The sequence below is a fragment of the Thalassophryne amazonica genome, chromosome 7, assembly GCF_902500255.1.
Source record: "Thalassophryne amazonica chromosome 7, fThaAma1.1, whole genome shotgun sequence".
NCBI lineage: Eukaryota > Metazoa > Chordata > Actinopteri > Batrachoidiformes > Batrachoididae > Thalassophryne > Thalassophryne amazonica.
In genome coordinates, this window is record NC_047109.1 from 5,129,281 (window position 1) to 5,149,654 (window position 20,374).

The 20,374-nt window shown below is 43.0% G+C and overlaps 1 protein-coding gene across 1 annotated transcript in view; it reads left to right on the forward strand.

Moving 5' to 3' along the window:
- LOC117513192 (T-cell activation inhibitor, mitochondrial-like) overlaps window positions 1-20,374 on the forward strand; it is a 102,608-nt gene that overhangs the window by 37,856 nt on the left and 44,378 nt on the right. The window contains exon 5 of the mRNA XM_034173489.1: window positions 19,082-19,179. Coding sequence (XP_034029380.1) covers window positions 19,082-19,179 — 98 coding nt within the window. The remainder of the gene's footprint in view (window positions 1-19,081; window positions 19,180-20,374) is intronic.

Here is a 20,374-nt window from a genome sequence, read left to right on the forward strand (position 1 = left end):
AGTGACATGGTGACGCACCTATGGGCGTCACCATGGGTGATGCCCATAGGTGCGTCACCCATGGGCGGGGCAAAATGCCTCAATAGTACCCCCCCTTGCAACTTTCAAAATCCTCTCCCCATAGGGTTTTTTTTTTTTTTTGTTTTTTTTTTTTGGAGAAGGGAGATCAAAATTGTATACATGTTTGACTTGCATAGACATACAAAAAAGTCTCTTGCACCGTTGGTCTCCTCCAAACAGGAAGTTGGCCATTTTGAACTTTCCTGTCATTTTGTCGTGATTTTCAAACGTTGTATTTGAACGAACTTTTCCTCGGGATTTTGTCCAATGCATTTCATATTTCTTTCAGATCATCCAGAGACTATACTGATCAAAAGTTATCAAAAGCTTTTCTCTATATCAAAGGGTGTGGCTGCTATGGCGCCGCCATTTTGACCCTTAGCCATGGAACATCAAGTCATGGTAACTCTTTTATGCTTTGCCTAATTGACTTGAAACTTCACATGTGTGATGAGGGTTGGACTCTGAACACACCTGGCCTCTCTGTGCTTTGAAGGCCCCCTCGTGGATGAACCATCAACTTCTCATAACTCCATGTATTGCCTGATTGACTTGAAATTTCACATGTGTGATGAGGGTTGGCCCCTGAACACACCTGGCCCTTCTGTTTATGCTCTGTGTGCCCCCTAGTGGATGAACCATCAACTTCTCATAACTCCAAGCTTTGTCTGATTTGCTGGAAACTGTGTGATGAGTTTATGCCCCTTATGCACCTGACCCCTCTATTTGTGCTCTAAGCGCCCCTGAGTGGATGACGCATCAACATGCCATAACTCCTTCATGCATTGTCTGATTTGATTGAAACTTGAACTGTGTGAGGAGGGTCGGCCCCTGTGCACACCTGCCCACACCTGGTCACAAGGAGACACGCTGGCCCAGGGAGGCGGTGGTGCAGACACAAGGGCCCATATATGACTGCTTGCACTCCCAGTTTAACTTGGTTTTAGTTATTTCATCAATTCTATTTTACATTCTGTACTTTCCAAAAGTATTTCGGCTCATGTGATCAAAGCAGCAGTTATGAGCTGAGAAAACGACTTTAATGTGATGTTATTCAGTTTACAAAGCATAAAAGTTTAGAAATGAGAAGGAGTCTTGCCCTGATGTTTTTTTTCACTGTCACATCAGGTTCTTTCTGATATTCATTGTTTATTAAGTTTCTTAAACTCATAATTGTTAAACTGACTTGGTGTTGGTAATTAGGGCCTGAGTAGGAAAAAGTCCTACGAGGACCCGATTGTAATTGCGCTGTTTATTATTATTTATTGTTATTATTAGGGCCCGAGTAGGAAAAAGTCCTACGAGGACCCTATTGTGATTGCACTGTTTATTATTGTTATTATTATTATTATTATTAGTGCCCGAGTAGGAAAAAGTCCTACTAGGACCCTATTGTAATTGCGCTGTTTATTATTATTAGGGCCTAAGTAGGAAAAAGTCCTACGAGGACCCTATTGTAATTGTGCTGTTTATTATCATTATTATTATTATTATTATTATTAGGGCCCAAGTAGGAAAAAGTCCTACGAGGACCCTATTGTAATTGCGCTGTTTATTATTATTATTTATTATTATTAGGGCCCGAGTAGGAAAAAGTCCTACGAGGACCCTATTGTAATTGCGCTGTTCATTATTATTATTATTATTATTATTATTATTATTAGGGCCTGAGTAGGAAAAAGTCCTACGAGGACCCTATTGTAATTGCGCTGTTTATTAGGGCCTGTGTAGGAAAAAGTCCTACGAGGACCCCACTGTAATTGCGCTGTTTCCAAAGCCTAGCTTCTTAGTCCTAAAACTGTTTTTCATCACTTTCATTCTTGACGATCATTGCGCATCAAATTTCTTAAAAGCATAAATATTTGAAAAACTGACTCTAATTTTGTAAATTAACTTGGTGTTGGTTAATTCATCAATTCTATTTTGTGTTCTGGACTTTCAGAAGGGAAGGGAAGTCTGGGTTCCCCTCCTGGAGTTGTTGCCCCGCAACCCGAACCCGGAAAAGCGGTTGAAGATGAGATGATGAGACTTTCAGAAGGTATTATTTTGGGTCCTGTGTCCACAGTGGCTATTTTGAGCTTAAAAAAAATAGATGTTTGGTTAATTTGATTGTTCACTTTGCAAAAGCCTAAAAGTTTAGAAATAGGAAGAGAAATTGTCCTGATAATCTGTTTTTCACTGTCACATCACTTTCTTTCTGATATTCATTGTGCATTGTTTCTTAAACTAATACATTTATTAAAATGAGTTGCTTTACACTTCACACCGTTTCCGTTTGCAGTACTTTGGTCACAGTTTTTAGAAGTCACTCAGTTGCTTTGCACTTCACACTGTTTGCTTTTGCAGGACTTTGTTCACAGTTTACAGAAGTCACTCTGTTGCTTTGCACTTCACACCGTTTCCTTTTCCAATACTATGGTCACAGTTTTCAGAAGTCACTCAGTTGCTTTGCACTTCATACCGTTTCCTTTTGCAGTATGTTGGTCACAGTTTACAGACGTCACTCAGTTGCTTTGCCCTTCACACCGATTCCTTTTGCAGTATATTGGTCACAGTTTACAGACGTCACTCAGTTGCTTTGCACTTCGCACCATTTCCTTTTGCAGTTCTTCGGTCACAGTTTACATAAGTTAATCAGTTGCTTTGCACTTCCCATGTTTCCTTTTGCTGTACTTTTGTCACAGTTTACAGAAGTCACTTTGTTTCTTTGCACTTCAAGTGTTTCCTTTTGCAGTACTTTGGTCACAGTGTACAGAAGTCACCATGCTGCTTTGCACTTCACACCTTTTCCTTTTGCAGTTCTTTGGTCACAGTTTACAGAAGTCACTATGTTGCGTTGCACTTCACACCGTTTCATTTTGCAGTACTTTGGTCACAGTTTTCCAAATTCACTCAGATGCGTTGCACTTCACACCGTTTCCTTTTGCAGTCATTTGGTCCTAGTTTTCAGAAGTCACTTTGTTTCTTTCCAGTTCAATCCGTTTCCTTTTGCAGTACTTTGGTCACAGTTTACAGAAGTCACTATGTTACTTTGCATTTCAGTCTGTTTCCTTTTGCAGCACTTTGGTCACAGTTTACAGAAGTCACAATGTTGCGTTGGACTTCACACTGTTTCATTTTGCATTATTTTGGTCACATTTTTCAGAAGTCTCTCAGTTGTTTTGCACTTCACACCGATTCCTTTTGCTGTACTTTGGTGACAGTTTTCAGAAGTCACTCAGTTGCTTTACACTTCGCAACGTTTCCTTTTGCAGTACTTTGGTCACATTTTTCAGAAATCACTCATTTGATTTGCACTTCAAACCATTTTCTTTTGCAGTATTTTGATCCCAGTTTTTAGAAGTCACTCAGTTGCTTTGCACTTCACACCATTTGCTTTTGCAGGACTTTGTTCACAGTTTACAGAAGTCACTCTGTTGCTTTGCACTTGACACCATTTCCTTTTGCAGTACTTTGCTGCCAGTTTTCAGAACTCACTCAGTTGCTTTGCACTTCCTATGGTTTCCTTTTGCAGCACTTTGGTCCCAGTTTTTAGAAGTCACTCAGTTACTTTGCACTTCACACCTTTTCCTTTTGCTGTACCTTGGTCACAATTTTCAGTAGTCACTCATTTGCTTTCCACTTCAGACTTTTTCCTTTTGCAGTTCTTTGGTCGCAGTTTTCAGAAGTCACTCACTTGCTTTACATTTCACAACGTTTCCTTTTGCAGTACTTTGGTCACAGTTTTCAGATGTCACTCATTTGCTTTGCACTTCAACCCTTTTCCTTTTGCTGTACTTTTGTCCCAGTTTTCAGAAGTCACCCACTTGCTTTGCACTTCACACCTTTTCCTTTTGCTGTACTTTGGTCACAGTTTATAGAAGTCTCTCAGTTGCTTTATGCTGCGTTCACACCAGGAGCAACGCGAGCGACATCAGCAACAGGTTGACATGTAATCCATATGTAAGGACGCGATGGACGCGAATGAAGTGACGCGAATGAAGCAGTTTTGAGCGATTGGCGCATTTGTGTTGCGATATTGCGTGGCGTCACGTGGTGTAGCCTTCCTCCCCAAGCTGAAAAATGTGAACTTTTTCATCTTTTCGCGCCGTGATGACCAATCAGGAACTGAATATGTAGTGACATCACTCCACAATGTTTCCTTTTGATGTACTTTGGTCACAGTTTTCAGAAGTCACTCTGTTGCTTTGCACTTCACAATGTTTCCTTTTGTTGTCCTTGGCTCACAGTTTTCAGAAGTAACTCTGTTGCTTTGCACTTCACAATGTTTCCTTTTGCTTTACTTTGGTATAAGTGTTCAGAAGTCACTGTGTTGATTTGCATTTCGCAATGTTTCCTTTTGCTGTACTTGGCTCACAGTTTTCAAAAGTAACTCTGTTGCTTTGCACTTAATGTTTCTTTTTGCTGTACTTTGGTCCCAGTTTTCAGAAGTAACTCAGTTGCTTTGGACTTCACAATGTTTCCTTTAGTTGTACTTGGCTAAGTTTTCAGAAGTAACTCTGTTGCTTTGCAAGTCTCAATGTTTCCTTTTGCTGTCTTTTGGTCCCAGTTTTCAGAAGTCACTCTGTTGCTTTGGACTTCACAATGTTTCCTTTTGCTGTACTTTGGGATCAGTGTTCAGAAGTCACTCTGTTCCTTTGCACTTCACAATGTTTCCTTTTGCTGTATTTTGGTATAAGTGTTCAGAAGTCACTGTGTTGATTTGCATTTCACAATGTTTCCTTTTGCTGTACTTGGCTCACAGTTTTCAGAAGTCACTCTGTTCCTTTGCACTTCACAATGTTTCCTTTTGCTGTACTTGCGTCCCACTTTTCAGAAGTTACTCAGTTGCTTTGCACTTCACAATGTTTCCTTTTGCTGTACTTGCCTCACAGTTTTCAGACGTCACTCTTTTCCTTTGCACTTCAGTGTTTCCTTTTGCTGTACTTGGCTCACAGTTTTCAGAAGTAACGCTGTTTATTTGCACTTCACAATGTTTCCTTTTGCTGTACTTTCGTGACAATTTTCAGGGGTCACTCAGTTACTTTGCACTTCAAAGCTTTTTGCAGTATTTTGATCAGAGATTTCAGACATCACTATGTTGCCTTGCAATTTTTCCTTTTGCAGCACTTTGGTTCCAGTTTTCAGAAGTCACTCAGTTACTTTGCACTTCAGAGCGTTTCCTTTTGCATTACTTTTGTCCCAGTTTTCATGTCACTCATTTGCGTTCCACTTCACAACATTTCCTTTTGCTGTACTTTGGTGACAATTTTCAGGGGTCACTCAGTTTCTTTGCACATCAAAGCTTTTTCCTTTTGCTGTACTTTGGTCACAGTTTTCAGAAGTCACTCAGTTACTTTGCACTTCAAAACTTTTCCTTTTGCTGTACTTTCGTGACAGTTTTCAGAAGTCACTCAGTTACTTTGCACCTCAAAGCTTTTCTTTTTGCAGTATTTTGATCAGAGATTTCAGAAGTCACTCAGTTACTTTGCACTTCAAAGCTTTTCTTTTTGCAGAATTTTGATCACCGATTTCAAAAGTCACAATGTTGACTTGCAATTCATACTGTTTCCTTTTGCAGCACTTTGGTCCCATATTTCAGAAGTCACTCAGTTACGTTGCAGTTCAATGCTTTTCTTTTTGATGGATTTTGATCACAGATTTCAGAAGTCGCTATGTTGCCTCACAATTCATACTGTTTCGTTTTGCTGTACTTTGGTGACAATTTTCAGAGGTCACTCAGTTACTTTGCACTTCAGACCGTTTCCTTTTGCAGTACTTTTGTTCCAGTTTTCATAAGTCATTCATTTGCGTTCCACTTCACAATGTTCCCTTTTGCTGTACTTTGGTGACAGTTTTCAGAAGTCACTCAGTTTCTTTGCAGTACAAACCTTTTACTTTTGCAGTATTTTTGTCCCAGTTTTCATAAGTCACTCAGTTGCATTCCACTGCACAACGTTCACTTTTGCAGTACTTTGGTAACAGTTTTCAGAAGTCACGCAGTTGTGTTCCACTTCACAACGTTTCCTTTTGCAGTACTTTGGTGATAGTTTTCAGAAGTCAGTCAGTGACTTTGCCCTTCAGACCATTTCGTTTTGCAGTACTTTGGTGACAGTTTTCATAAGTCACGCAGTTGCATTCCACTGCACAACGTTCACTTTTGCAGTACTTTGGTGACAGTTTTCAGAAGTCACGCAGTTGCATTCCACTGCACAACGTTTCCTTTTGCAGTACTTTGGTGATAGTTTTCAGAAGTCAGTCAGTGACTTTGCCCTTCAGACCATTTCGTTTTGCAGTATTTTTGTCCCAGTTTTCATAAGTCACTCAGTTGTGTTCCACTTCACAACGTTTCCTTTTGCTGTACTTTGGTCACAGTTTTCAGAAGTCACGTACTTTGCACTTCAAAGCTTTTCTTTTTGCACTATTTTGATCACAGATTTCAGAAGTTACTATTTTGCCTTGCAATTCATACTGTTTCCCTTTGCAGCACTTTGGTCCCATTTTTTAGAAGTCACTCAGTTACTTTGCACTTCAAACCTTTTCTTTTTGTACTATTTTGATCAGAGATTTCAGAAGTCAGTTACTTTGCACCGTTTCCTTTTGCTGTACTTTGGTCACAGTTTTCAGAAGTCAGTTAATTTGCACTTCACACCGTTTCCTTTTGCTGTACTTTGGTGACAGTTTTCAGAGGTCAGTTACTTTGCAGTTCAAACCTTTTTTGCAGTATTTTGATAAGAGATTTCAGAAGTCACTATGTTGCTTTGCACGTCACACCGGTTCCTTTTGCTGTACTTTCGTGACAATTTTCAGAAGTCACTCAGTTACTTTGCAGTTCAATGCTTTTCTTTTTGAGGTATTTTGATCACAGATTTCAGAAGTCGCTATGTTGCCTCGCAATTCATACTGTTTCCTTTTGCTGTACTTTGACAATTTTCAGACGTCACTCAGTTACTTTGCACTTCAAACTTATTGCAGTATTTTGATCAGAGATTTCAGAAGTCACTATGTTGCCTTGCAATTCATACTGTTTCCTTTTGCAGTATTTTTGTCCCAGTTTTCATAAGTCACTCAGTTGCGTTCCACTTCACAACGTTCCCTTTTGCAGTACTTTGGTCACATTTTTCAGAAGTCACTCACTTACTTTGCACTTCAAAGCTTTTCTTTTTGCACTATTTTGATCACAGATTTCAGAAGTCACTATGTTGCTTTGCACGTCACACCAGAGAGTAAGCTGAGACGCCTTATGTCAAAAACTGATTTATGGCCCTGTCAGCCAATCAGAATCAACTACGTCACTATGCCCCTGCCCTAGCCCCGTCTGATAGTTGATGTTTAACGTTTGTAGGTTGCCTACCGGTAATTAATTAATACAGAATCCTGTCAGGATTTGCCACAGCCTCCATAAAACCGTACAAGGTCAAACGCGCGTACACCGTTGTAAACGCTGCGATGAAAATATTGACGGCTTTACCCGGTCGGCTGACGTACCGCGGGCCGTTCCTCCATTGAACCATAGCCACCTGACTGCTGAGGAATGTTAGATATGTGACCTCGTACTCTTCAGAAAACAGATACCTGAACAGATCGTCAGCGTTTTTAACGAGCGCAGTCTGCGTCAGATTTGACCTCTGGGCGAATTTCCCCCAGAAGGAGTTGAGGCAGATCTGTCTATCTATCCATCTGTCGTTTTGCCTGATTGTGACTGATTTTTTTTTTCTGGGTCTAAACGAATCTTCTGATTCAGCCAGTAGTCCGTGATATATTTTTCTCTGCTCTCGGGGTCTTTATCAAATTCGGGAGGGAAACCGGAGGCTTCGTGCTTGTTTTAAGAAGGTGTTTATGTACCCCTCAAAGATTTTATCACTTTTCCTCAAAATGTCAGTCAGACTTCAAAAATCTGAGCTACAATGTAGCCTGTATCCAGAGCTTTGTGGAATTCCGGGGTCGTCCAAGTCCCAGACAGAGCTCTCTGCTGCTGACTGTGTGTGCACGCTCCCGCTTGATTATTTTCATTGGCGCAGGTGTGACACAGAGTAAACACCAGTTTACCGTGAGGAGTTCTGTGTAGGAAGACGGGGAATTTTAGCCCCCGGGGCGGATACACGACGGCTTTGAGGCCGAAATAAGTCCTGGGGTCTCGGAAATTTCTCTCGATAATTTCCGGATGCCCTGTGGGATATGTGAAATTTACGTTAACGTAAGGATACAGCAAGGTCACATCGACGTAATAGACCCTCTCATCTTGCTTAGGCATGTACCTCAGCCGGGACGCGCAAGTCCGACCGCCGTATAAAGCGTCGCGAGGCTCGAGGGGCGGCGGTAACCCCCTGCGGCTGAGGAAACAGCGAACGCTCTCATCCCTCAGCCTCATTTCAAGCCACTGATGCTCCCAAATCACGGTGAGGGTGACGCCGGCATAACCCGCAGAAAGGCTATTTTTTTCTGACATGCTGCGTGGAGCTCTCCAGATGAGATGTTTGTGAGAGGGTTTATTTCGTGCTGTGTAAAACACGTTGCACACCCGTGGTAAAAACACCCGAGAAACTCCCACACTTTTATCCGCCCATCAATCTGAGCATACCCGTCAACATAATAACTTCCTATTTTTTTCTCGCTCCTGTTTAGAGCGTGATCGATGGTAATGTTTTGCGTCTCAGCAACCCATTCTAACCACTGCACGGCCACGTCCGAATAGTTTTTATGCATCGTTCTATAATTGTCGGCGGAGGGGATCGCCAGCGTTTTTGGAGCGAGAAAGTTAGCTTGGAAGACTTTCATACACGCCGAGGCGATTGTGACACAGCTAAAACGATCCACACGTGTTTCAGCGATGAATTCAGCCATAAATTTGGAGCAGGCTGCAGCCAGGATTTTTGTATCGTTATCACAATACATAACAGCCTTGGCTTTAAAATCGAAAATTGCGTTTTTTTTTTGCTCACGTACCACGCGTTAAATTCCTCTCTTTCTCCCTCTGACATATTTGCGACCCCGTAAGCCGCCGAGTCAGGGTATGGCCCGACATAGTTCAGATTTTTTTTCTGAACTGAACAGGTGCGGAAAGTAACCTTTGCGGACAATTTCGTCTTTCAGCCGGATTCTCATAGCTTTAGGCATCTGAGATAAGCGCATTGTAAGGAAAGATAACAAATCTATATATTTCTGTTTAAAGGCGGCGTCTGTCATGAGTAAGTTTACTCCCGGTCATAATCACAGCGGGGGTTACGCCCTGCTGGACTAAATACTTTAGAAGCAGATAGCCGTCAAAACCTTTTGAGTTGTGAGTGATGAACACATATTCTTTGAATTTTCTCATTCTAAAATGTTTAAAGAAGTGGGCTACGCAGTTTGTCCCCCATGCGCTCCAAAAATCACCCGTCTTTGTTACAGCGCTGACTTAAAATGGCACGTGTTCCCCGTTATTATAGACATACGTTTCAAAGTCATAAAAAGTTGAAGTTGAGTCAAGTTCAGAACTTGACTCATTTGGCCTTAGCCCTGACTTTGAATACTATCCTAAAAGCATCCTGCAATATCTGGACAATCAACCCGGGATTAAAAACATTTTGTATCACAACAAACAGCTTCAGCACGAACTATCGGACGTATGCGGGCAACACTGTCTGTATTATCTGTATAACAGAGCTACTGGGATGTCGTACCAAGATGTCTTGTCTTTATACAGCGAAAATGTCATTATGAACGATGATCTGGTTTCTGATTTTGTGAAAAGATATCTTTACTGCTTTAAGAATAGATGCAACGCCACCTATAACCAGTTAGCTGGACCTTTCCATAAATTTAAAAATTGTCACAGCTTGTGTTGACCTTGATTTTTGGAATGCGTTTTTTTGTGTGAAAATGTAACCCCCGTCTTATGACGCTCTCCTGATGATGCCTTTAAATATTCATCGCCTGTTTGATCAGTCTTAAATTGCGCTGCAGCAAAGCCTCATACTTTTTCATTTTTTCATAAGAGGAGTGACTGCGTCCCTCCAGCAAGGCCCGCATTTGCAAGTCTAGATCATTTTCAGCCATCTGTCTGATGTTATTTCTGCTCAACGGTTGCGGGGAGGAATGGCCGAGTTGATGCAGCTGTTGAGGAGTCAGTAAAAACATCTTTTGCGCAGCTTTGAAAGCCATTATTCTCTGGGCAGTATTAGACTCGTTATAGCGGGCCGGGAAAGCGGCTAGCAGAGACAGGAGAAAGCCGCCGTCTGAATCAGCGCTCCGCGCTTCCTTTTGTAGCTAGTTTTTCTGTCTGTGAGAAGACATAAAACTCCTTCGTTTTTTTTAAGGTGCGGAATTGAGAGTCGCTCAAGGCGATATTCCCCTTTAATATATGCAAAGCAATCTCGGATAAAGTTTTCAGAAGCTCCGGCCTGCACATCTTCAAGATGTGCTGCCGCTGCCTCGCTGGGCTTTGATTAGCATTTTAAGAGCGGGGCACTCCTTTTTAAAAGAGAGCTCATATCCGTTTCTCTTTCTGTAAGGGCCCTGTCCCACTGAGAAGAGGATCAATTGCACATGAATTGAGTACACAAATTATGGCGTTCGTTGTCGTCCGCAACAAAAATGGCCAAAAATGACAAATGTCCTAGTATGAATTACGGATCTAATAATAATGTATAGCGAATATATGATGAACAATCATGGTTATATAACGCATGTAGTGAGGAAACTGATCCCACACATTGAGATTATTACGGGTGTCTTATGAATGCATCGCGCACGTGTTGCGCGTGAACGGCATCTGCATTGTGGTCATAAAATAAGCTCACTCGGGCCTTTCGGCATCACTATTCACACCAACAATACAGGCTCTGGAACATTTGCTGGACTTGGACAAGTTGATCACAGAGTTAATGTTCATTTTGTCATGCGAGGGTTAACTGTTCATGAGTTTGGGATGCGGGAGGGGGGAAGCCGCTCGGGTGTGAGACGGTGTTTTTTTTTTTTTTTTTTTTTTTTTGAGAGTGTCACAGAAAACAGACTTCAGCGTGAGTTGTGGCTAAACAGCAACTCTTCCTTTTGTTGGTGTTAAATAAAAGTCCTGGAGGAGACCCGATTGCAGCAGCTATTACGTCTTTGTGGATTGATACAGCCGGACCGGCACTGACTGGCAGGTATGTAGCTTTCTGCCACACATATAGTACTTTGGGTTTACGTGACGTGTTTGTTATGCATTCACAGATTGTCCGCAAATCAGCTGCAAAGCAGATGTAATAAAAACGCTTTATTCGTGACCAGTTTGTATGCAATTGCTACAACATATTTTAGTTTGTGATGTGGACATGATGGGCATGATATATATCTGTTTTACACACTGTCCCAGTGCGCTGCCAAGTCACAAATCCCCGTCAGTTGCGGATATCATATCATATATATATATATATATATATATATATATATATATATATATATATATATATATATATATATATATATATATATATATATATATATATAGACACTCAACAAAAATATAAACGCAACACTTTTGGTTTTGCTCCCATTTTGTATGAGATGAACTCAAAGATCTAAAACTTTTTCCACATACACAATATCACCATTTCCCTCAAATATTGTTCACAAACCAGTCTAAATCTGTGATAGTGAGCACTTCTCCTTTGCTGAGATAATCCATCCCACCTCACAGGTGTGCCATATCAAGATGCTGATTAGACACCATGATTAGTGCACAGGTGTGCCTTAGACTGCCCACAATAAAAGGCCACTCTGAAAGGTGCAGTTTTATCACACAGCACAATGCCACAGATGTCGCAAGATTTGAGGGAGTGTGCAATTGGCATGCTGACAGCAGGAATGTCAACCAGAGCTGTTGCTCGTGTATTGAATGTTCATTTCTCTACCATAAGCCGTCTCCAAAGGCGTTTCAGAGAATTTGGCAGTACATCCAACCAGCCTCACAACCGCAGACCACGTGTAACCACACCAGCCCAGGACCTCCACATCCAGCATGTTCACCTCCAAGATCGTCTGAGACCAGCCACTCGGACAGCTGCTAAAACAATCGGTTTGCATAACCAAAGAATTTCTGCACAAACTGTCAGAAACCGTCTCAGGGAAGCTCATCTGCATGCTCGTAGTCCTCATCGGGGTCTCGACCTGACTCCAGTTCGTCGTCGTAACCGACTTGAGTGGGCAAATGCTCACATTCGCTGCCATTTGGCACGTTGGAGAGGTGTACTCTTCACGGATGAATCCCGGTTCACACTGTCCAGGGCAGATGGCAGACAGCGTGTGTGGCGTCGTGTGGGTGAGCGGTTTTCTGATGTCAATGTTGTGGATCGAGTGGCCCATGGTGGCGGTGGGTTTATGGTATGGGCAGGCGTCTGTTATGGACGAAGAACACAGGTGCATTTTATTGATGGCATTTTGAATGCACAGAGATACCGTGACGAGATCCTGAGGCCCATTGTTGTGCCATACATCCAAGAACATCACCTCATGTTGCAGCAGGATAATGCACGGCCCCATGTTGCAAGGATCTGTATACAATTCTTGGAAGCTGAAAATGTCCCAGTTCTTGCATGGCCGGCATACTCACCGGACATGTCATCCATTGAGCATGTTTGGGATGCTCTGGACCGGCGTATACGACAGCGTGTACCAGTTCCTGCCAGTATCCAGCAACTTTGCACAGCCATTGAAGAGTGGACCAACATTCCACAGGCCACAGTTGACAACCTGATCAACTCTATGCGAAGGAGATGTGTTGCACTGCATGAGGCAAATGGTGGTCACATCAGATACTCACTAGTCCCCCCCCCCCAATAAAACAAAACTGCACCTTTCAGAGTGGCCTTTTATTGTGGACAGTCTAAGGCACACCTGTGCACTAATCAGCATCTTGATATGGCACACCTGTGAGGTGGGATGGATTAGCTCAGCAAAGGAGAAGTGCTCACTATTACAGATTTAGACTGGTTTGTGAACAATATTTGAAGGAAATGGTGATATTGTGTATGTGGAAAAAGATTTAGATGTTTGAGTTCATCTCATACAAAATGGGAGCAAAACCAAAAGTGTTGCGTTTATATTTTTGTTGAGTGTAGAAGAAATGAATGCATGTATCAGGGTCTCAGCATCAGCCATAGACAGGATGGGACGAATCTTCACTATATTTCACAGGTGGAAAAAAGTAGTCCTCGTAATATGTCTCTAATGTGGAGGTCAAAGGACAACGTAAGATCAAAAATTACCCCAAGGTTCCTCACTTTGTCAGTGTGATGTATGACAAACTGGAGCAGACGGGAGGAGAGCGCCTGTCTACGGATTCCTGCCACACATGGAGAGAATTCGGCTGCGCCCAGCTCGGGATGAAGCTGAATCCTCTCCATGTGCGACAGGACATAGTCATACTCATCTTCAACTGCTTTTCCGGGTTCGGGTCGCAGGGGCAACAGCTCCAGTAGGGGACCCCAGACTTTGGAAGAAAGTTGAGGTGTAACAGACTTTAGCCCATGAACCACCCCCCCAAACTTGTCCCTCCCATTAGAGAAACCCAGAGGTGAACTGTATGCACGCAGCGCGCTCCTCCCCCTTCTTTCACCCCTGCTGCAGCAAGCAGGGGTGCCTGGAACTGCCTACAGGGGTCGCGAATTTTCCAGTTCTACACACAGTGACAAGAAAACCATTTTGCGGTGGACATGATTTTTTTTTTTTCAAGTGCTTGGCTCCACGGTGCTGCCCTCCATAAATTCCGCCCAGGGCAACAGCCCGCATGGCCTGTATTAAAAACCGCCGCTGGAACCACGTTAAAACAACTGTAGATTCCAGATACATCAGTTCATACAGCAAGTGAATTTTATTTGCAGATACAGCCACTCTGCCCCAGCAGTGCAGCTCTACATCTTGAACATTTACAGCTCCCACCACGTGATGGTGCAGCAGGAGAAGGAGGTGCCATCATCCTCCTGACTCAAAACAAAGGTGGTAGGCATGAGGGCCGGGTTACTGTCTCATGCCTTGCTGGACACCCCATGTACGACCTCTGCCTGTCCTGTGATTGCACAGACAGCTTTATTGCGGTGTCGGTATGTGGCAGCCCGAGGAACATGGACATTGTGCCGGCTTTGCACCGATAGGTGCTCGTTGTGCTTTCACAGCTATCAGGAAACACCAGCCTGGCTCACCACAGGGTAGCCCTGGGAGGCTGCACACTCACCAGTTCTTCCCACACCCCTCAGCTCTGTCAACAGCTCCAATCGCAGACCCTCACCTCGACCACGACAAGCACTGGCCACCACATCACATGCATACCTCCACAGACTGCAACATCAGTGCTCTAGAAAACCAGAACCAGGGAAGGTATGCATGAGGCATGTCTGATCTGAAAATGTGAGCAGGGAAGAGTGTTTGTGGATCTGTTTGGGTACATACACAGGAATGGAAAGCAAAAACATGCTCTCCTAGAAAGTTTGAAGACAATATTTTTTTTTCTTCAGCACAGTGTCCCAGTCAGAAATTTTGGTGTGATCCTGAATCAGATGTTTTTGATGCACCAGCGGGCCTTGACGACTCCATTGCTAGCAGCTACAACGGCAGCTTACAGCACCAATGGCAGGTCGGCCAGCGGGCATCCACAACTCCAGTGTGGATGTTGAGATATCAGTTCAGAGCAGGGAAATCCCCAGAGATCTTTGTGAAATAAATGGACAATGATTGCAGCACTTGAGAAGCTGACTGGTGAATCAGAGTGTCTGGGTTTGTGATTGTCCTGGATCCAGACTAAGATCCACACCTTCAGTGACTACCTGGACTTCTGGACTTGGCCATCAGAAGTGTATCTGTGTGCAGTGAAAGTGTCAAACCTTTTGACACATTTACTTATTTTGGCAGTGACCTTTATGTCTCTGGGTCCTTAGTCTTTCAGATCAAGAGACACCTGGGAAGAGCTTAAGGAGTCTTAAAGTGTAGGTGACATGTAATGCCATGTTTTCATGAATATTTAAGACTAAAATTAAACAACACTTTGAAATTTATCCTTTCCTGGCATGCAGTCCTTGAAGAGATAAATATTCGGATTTTGAATTGTGGGCCACTAAAAACCAGGAACTTCCCAGCGTGCTGACATTGGACAAGAAGGAGGAGGAAGTGGCGTTAGCTCATTATCTTAATAGCCCCATTAATTTATGGATATTTACAGTTCACTGGCAACCCTGTTTCTACTGTGTGGTTTGGGTTGGAGGTGCACCGTGTTTTCAGTGTCAGGGTGTTTAATTTTTGCTGGTAGAATGGCAGGTGGAACACTTATATTGACGAGCGTGTAAGCACGCTGTCCGTGGCTTCTCCACTTGACACAGATACAAAACAGTATTTTCACATTTTATTGTTTTGTGGATCATGGGATCACCTGCAGACTGAGACGTTATGAGCAGATGAGGCACTGGGAGTCTATTTTTGGGGTGTGGGGGGCAGCGTATATTTTGCCAGACCCAGAAAACTTACAGCTAGTGATATTTTGCCCGATCTCCTGTCTGATTGGCTAATTCATATGGCATCATTGGTACCAGAACCTGTGATGAAATCACAGATGAAATCATGTCCAGTTCAAAGTTGAACTGGACGACATTTTGCCATATGCGGGTTGCACTGTTTTGCCGGCCGTCTAAATTTATTCATGATGGAACGGCCGTGGTCGGGTGGGAACTTCAAGGCGATCGGAGTTTAAGATCTCCTTATTTCACATTCATGATAGTCACTCGATATTGATGATTTTCATTATTGAAAATTGGCGTATTTTACCATTCACTATTTTCAGGGGTGGACTGATCAAAGGTTTTGCAGACATGACACTGACAGAGGAAAAAAACAGAATAAACACACTTGCCGACGTGGACTTCTGTATTTTCGTTTTTAATTCTGTCTTGAATTTGCAAGTTTTGGAAATCATAAAGCTAAGAGATTATTTCTGTTTACCATGGCATTCTGAATGTTTTATCATATTAGCTACATAAAAGGCCATTTAAGGCCAAATAAAAAAAATAAGTTGTTTATCATCCCCGCCCGACACAGAAAATTACCAAGACTGCAAAAATTATTTCCACCATGCCCGAAATTATTTCCACCACGTAGCAAAAAGTGCCGGTGGAAATAATTTCAGGCACAGCTATGGCACATTTTTGAGCTGCTTTTAGCGTCCGAGAATCCCTCCACCAGTAGGTGATTTTCTGTTCCGAAATGACTTTATGGCACCCAAAATGGCATTTAAAGATGAAAAATTAGCACCAACACTCAATGCCGAGGGCACCGCTATGTTGAAATACCCTCTACGATGACGTCATTTGAACTAGCCAATCAGCGAGGAGATCCGGTCAAATATTGCTAGGTGCGTATCCGGCAAAATATAGACTACAGTGCAAAGCCGCTCATTAACAGAGAAAGACTGAGCAATCAGCCACAATAACGGATTACAACTGGCGCTGGAACGTGGCACCATGACAAACGGACTTTTCTCAGCCTAGACAGAAGGAATTAAATTATATTGATGTCGTTTTGTAAAGGTGGACAAGTTTAAAGATGATCTCACTGAAACGGACAGGTAAGATATTATTTACTCCTTCTGTGAATGGTTTTAATATTTACTAATAACGTGTTATGCTACTAATGTACAGTACATTAAATGTATTCAACAAGGAAACAATATTTATTTTAAAAATAATTTTCAGTTCCTCATGTCATTTTTTTAGGTTTGAAATTTTTTTCTAAAGGAAAAAAACAATCCACACTTCCTCATCACTTTTTTCTGATGTCAGATAGCAAAACTTTTTTTTTTTTTTTTTTTAATCAGTTGATTACGACCAAAGAGCTGGCAAAAAACCCAGTTTATTACCTCCACCCATGCAGAAATTGCCTGCATTATTTATTTATTTTTTAGAATCACCATTCTGTGTTCTGAACTCTGCCAATATCATCACTGTTGTCAGACTGAAGGTTTTCCTCCAAAGTTTATTGTCAACTAAATAAGGCTCAAAACCATAAATGCTGTGTCCCCACAGCTGCTTCAGAATCACCTTCAGACTGGACTTAAACAAAAAAGCTCCACACTAGAAAAAAAAAAAAAATCATCCTCCAGAATGGTAAACTTCGAACCACACTTGCATCTTTCCAAGTCTCTGGGGTCATGGTGCTTTTTGTCAGACTGTATTATTGTGAGACTTGAATGCAAACCAGTGCCCTAAAACAGTGACTAGATGTCTTTGGTGCCAGGTCTCTTTGCAGGATCCTTGAGTACCACAGGAACAACTTTGTGTGACTTTGGGAGATACAGATGAGGAGTATCAGTTGCCATGTGAGGAAACATTAGCTACAATATTTTGGCCATGTGGCGCGTTTGTCTGGGCATGATCCAGCAATTACACAACAGTGCCTCAGTGGATCCCAGCGACTGGAGAAGACCAAGGACAGACAAACACTTCACCTGGCTGTAGCAGATGATTGCTATGGAGGTGTGAATGGGCCGGTTGTCTGACTGGTTGGTTGCCATCCAGGACCCAAGCTGGTTCCATAGTGATGGATGTGGTGATGTGAGGAAACAGCACAGTCTCTCAGGTGAGATATGACCTGATTGAAAAAGAACCAAGCTATCACGCTCAGCTGAGAGAAAATTGGTTCAGGTGGTCAGGAACCACCTAAGCACAGGCCTTCCATGAACTATAAGCTTCTGGAACACCAGTGCCATGTTCTGCAGACTCTCAAATTACAACTAACATGTTAGTTGTAATTTGAGAGTCTGAACAAACAAAATATTGTTTGTTCTTTTTAGAACAAACAGTATTTTCAGTCAATTGTTGATCCGTAACCTGTGGACTTAAATATATACCAAGTAAAAACTAAGTCCCTTCAGCTGCTCCCATGTTTAGCACTCGGGTCACCACAGCAAATCCGAGGTGGATCTGCATGTTGAACTGGCACAGGTTTTACACAAGATGCCCTTCCTGATGTAACTCCACATTACATGGAAAAATGTGGCAGGGGTGGTTACACAGGCTTGAACCGGTATAACAGTATATCTTCTCTCCCCCCCAGATGTCTTCCCCGCCCACCCCTGGAAGGCAACATTCCTACAGGGCAGCACTGATTAAAGCTTACCCAAACCTTGACAAGGCCTAATCAGGATAGAGCAGCCCTTAAACTCTATTTCTCATGGATGCCTTATGGTTCCAGATGAAGCACAGTTTGATTGACAGTGAACAATATTGATATTCTACAGGTTTTGGAGCAACACTTGCTGCCATCCAAGCAACATCTTTTTCAGGGACGTCCCTGTTTATTTCAGCAAGACAATGCCATGCCACATTCTGCACGTGTTACAACAACGTGGCTTCGTAGTAAAAGAATACGGGTACTAGACTGGCCTGCCTGCAGTCCAGACCTGTCCCCCATTGAAAATGTGTGGCACATTATGAAGCACAAAATACGACAACAGAGACCCCAGACTGTAGAACAGCTGAAGTTGTACATCAAGCAAGAATGGGAAAGAATTCCACCTACAAAGCTTCAACAATTAGTGTCCTCAGTTCCCAAACACTTATTGAGTGTTGTTAGAAGGAAAGGTGATGTAACACAGTGGTAAACATACCACTGTCCCAGTTTTTTTGAAATGTGTTGTAGGCATCCATTTCAAAATGAGCAAATATTTGCACAGAAACGATAAAGTTGAGCAGTTTGAACACTAAATATCTTGTCTTTGTGGTGTATTCAATTGAATATAGGTTGAAGAGGATTTGCAAATCATTGTATTCTGTTTTTAATTTACATTTTACACAACATCCCAACTTAATTGGAATTGGGGTTGTATGAAATTAATGAAAAAAGACTAACACTGTATGGTGGTGGCAGGGGTGTCCACCACACCCGGCTTCGTCCATGTGCATGGACAGAACATCCTGTCTGATCGCAGTGCATTTCCATTAAAAACCAGGTTTTGCGAAAGGGCCTTTGTTGGCCTTTTACATTAACGTTGGTACCAACTACACGTTCACCTCTGTGTTTTTGTGGTGCTTGTGTCCTGCAGGTGGCAGCGTAGCTGGGGAGTTGCACACAGATTCTCTCAGCTTCAGAGTCTGAATCGACTGCCTCAGCAGAACCGTGACACGTTGATCAAGCTGAAAGGTAAATCTCTTCCAAATCCTCACCGCATTCTACAAGAAGGATACGTCCATGTTGCCATGTACAGGCTGGCACACCTGTTTATCCTGTTTATCATTCAAACATCAATAATGAGAAGCCTGTCACAGCTACGTAATTTCAAAGCCCCAGCTGGTATTGAGGCGCTGTTTTTGACTGTCTGGCTCTGATCGTGGACAGTATGTGACTACAATGATTCCATATGTTTGTGGTCAGAAACACATGACAATCACAATCTGGCTGCATATGTGTTCTGTCATTTTACTGGAGGTATGGATACTGAGCTTCCTTTGGGGTGCTACCATGAGTGCCACCGTAAGGAAATCGAACCCTCCCTGCTCCCCAACAGACAGAAGAAATGCAGACTGATTCCTCATTGGCAAAACCCTACTTAACCACAGGAGACTGCAGACTTTCAGCTTCCAGGAAACTTTCATTGACCTTGGCTGCTGGATCAATGCTCTAGCCACCTGCTTTTAGGAATATTCATTGCTGCCACCGAGCTCTCCACCAACACTGTCTACACTGCGGGTGGGGAGCTGTTGACCCTGACTGGGGATGTTGTCGGGTTGTGGAAGGAGTACTTCGAGGATCTCCTCAATCTCATCGTCACATCTTCCGAAGAGGAAGCAGAGACTGGGGACTCAGAGGTAGACTCATCCATCACCCAGGGCAAAGTCACCGAGGTGGTCAGAAAGCTCCTCCGTGGCAAGGCTTCTGGAGTGGATGAAATCCGTCCGGAGTACCTTAAGTCTCTGTATGTTGTGGGACTTAGGAGGAGCAGTGTGGTTTTCGTCCTGTTCGCGGCACACTGGACCAGTTCTACACCCTCCATTGGGTGCTCGAGGGTTCATGGGAGTTCGCCCAACCAGTCCACGTGTTTTGTGGATCTGGAGAAGATGTTTGACTTTGTCCCTCGAGGCGCCCTGTGGGGGGTGCTCCGGGAGTACGGGGTCCTTTGTTAAGGGCTATCCGGTCCCTGTACGACTGCAGCAGGAGCTTGGTTCGCATTGCCGGTAGTAAGTCAAACCTGTTTCTAGTGCACGTTGGCCTCCGCCAGGGCTGCCCTTTGTCACCGGTTCTGTTCATTACCTTTATGGACAGAATTTTTAGGCGCAGTCAGGGTGTAGAGGGGGTCCGGTTTGGGAACCACAGAATCTCATCTCTGCTGTTTGTGGAC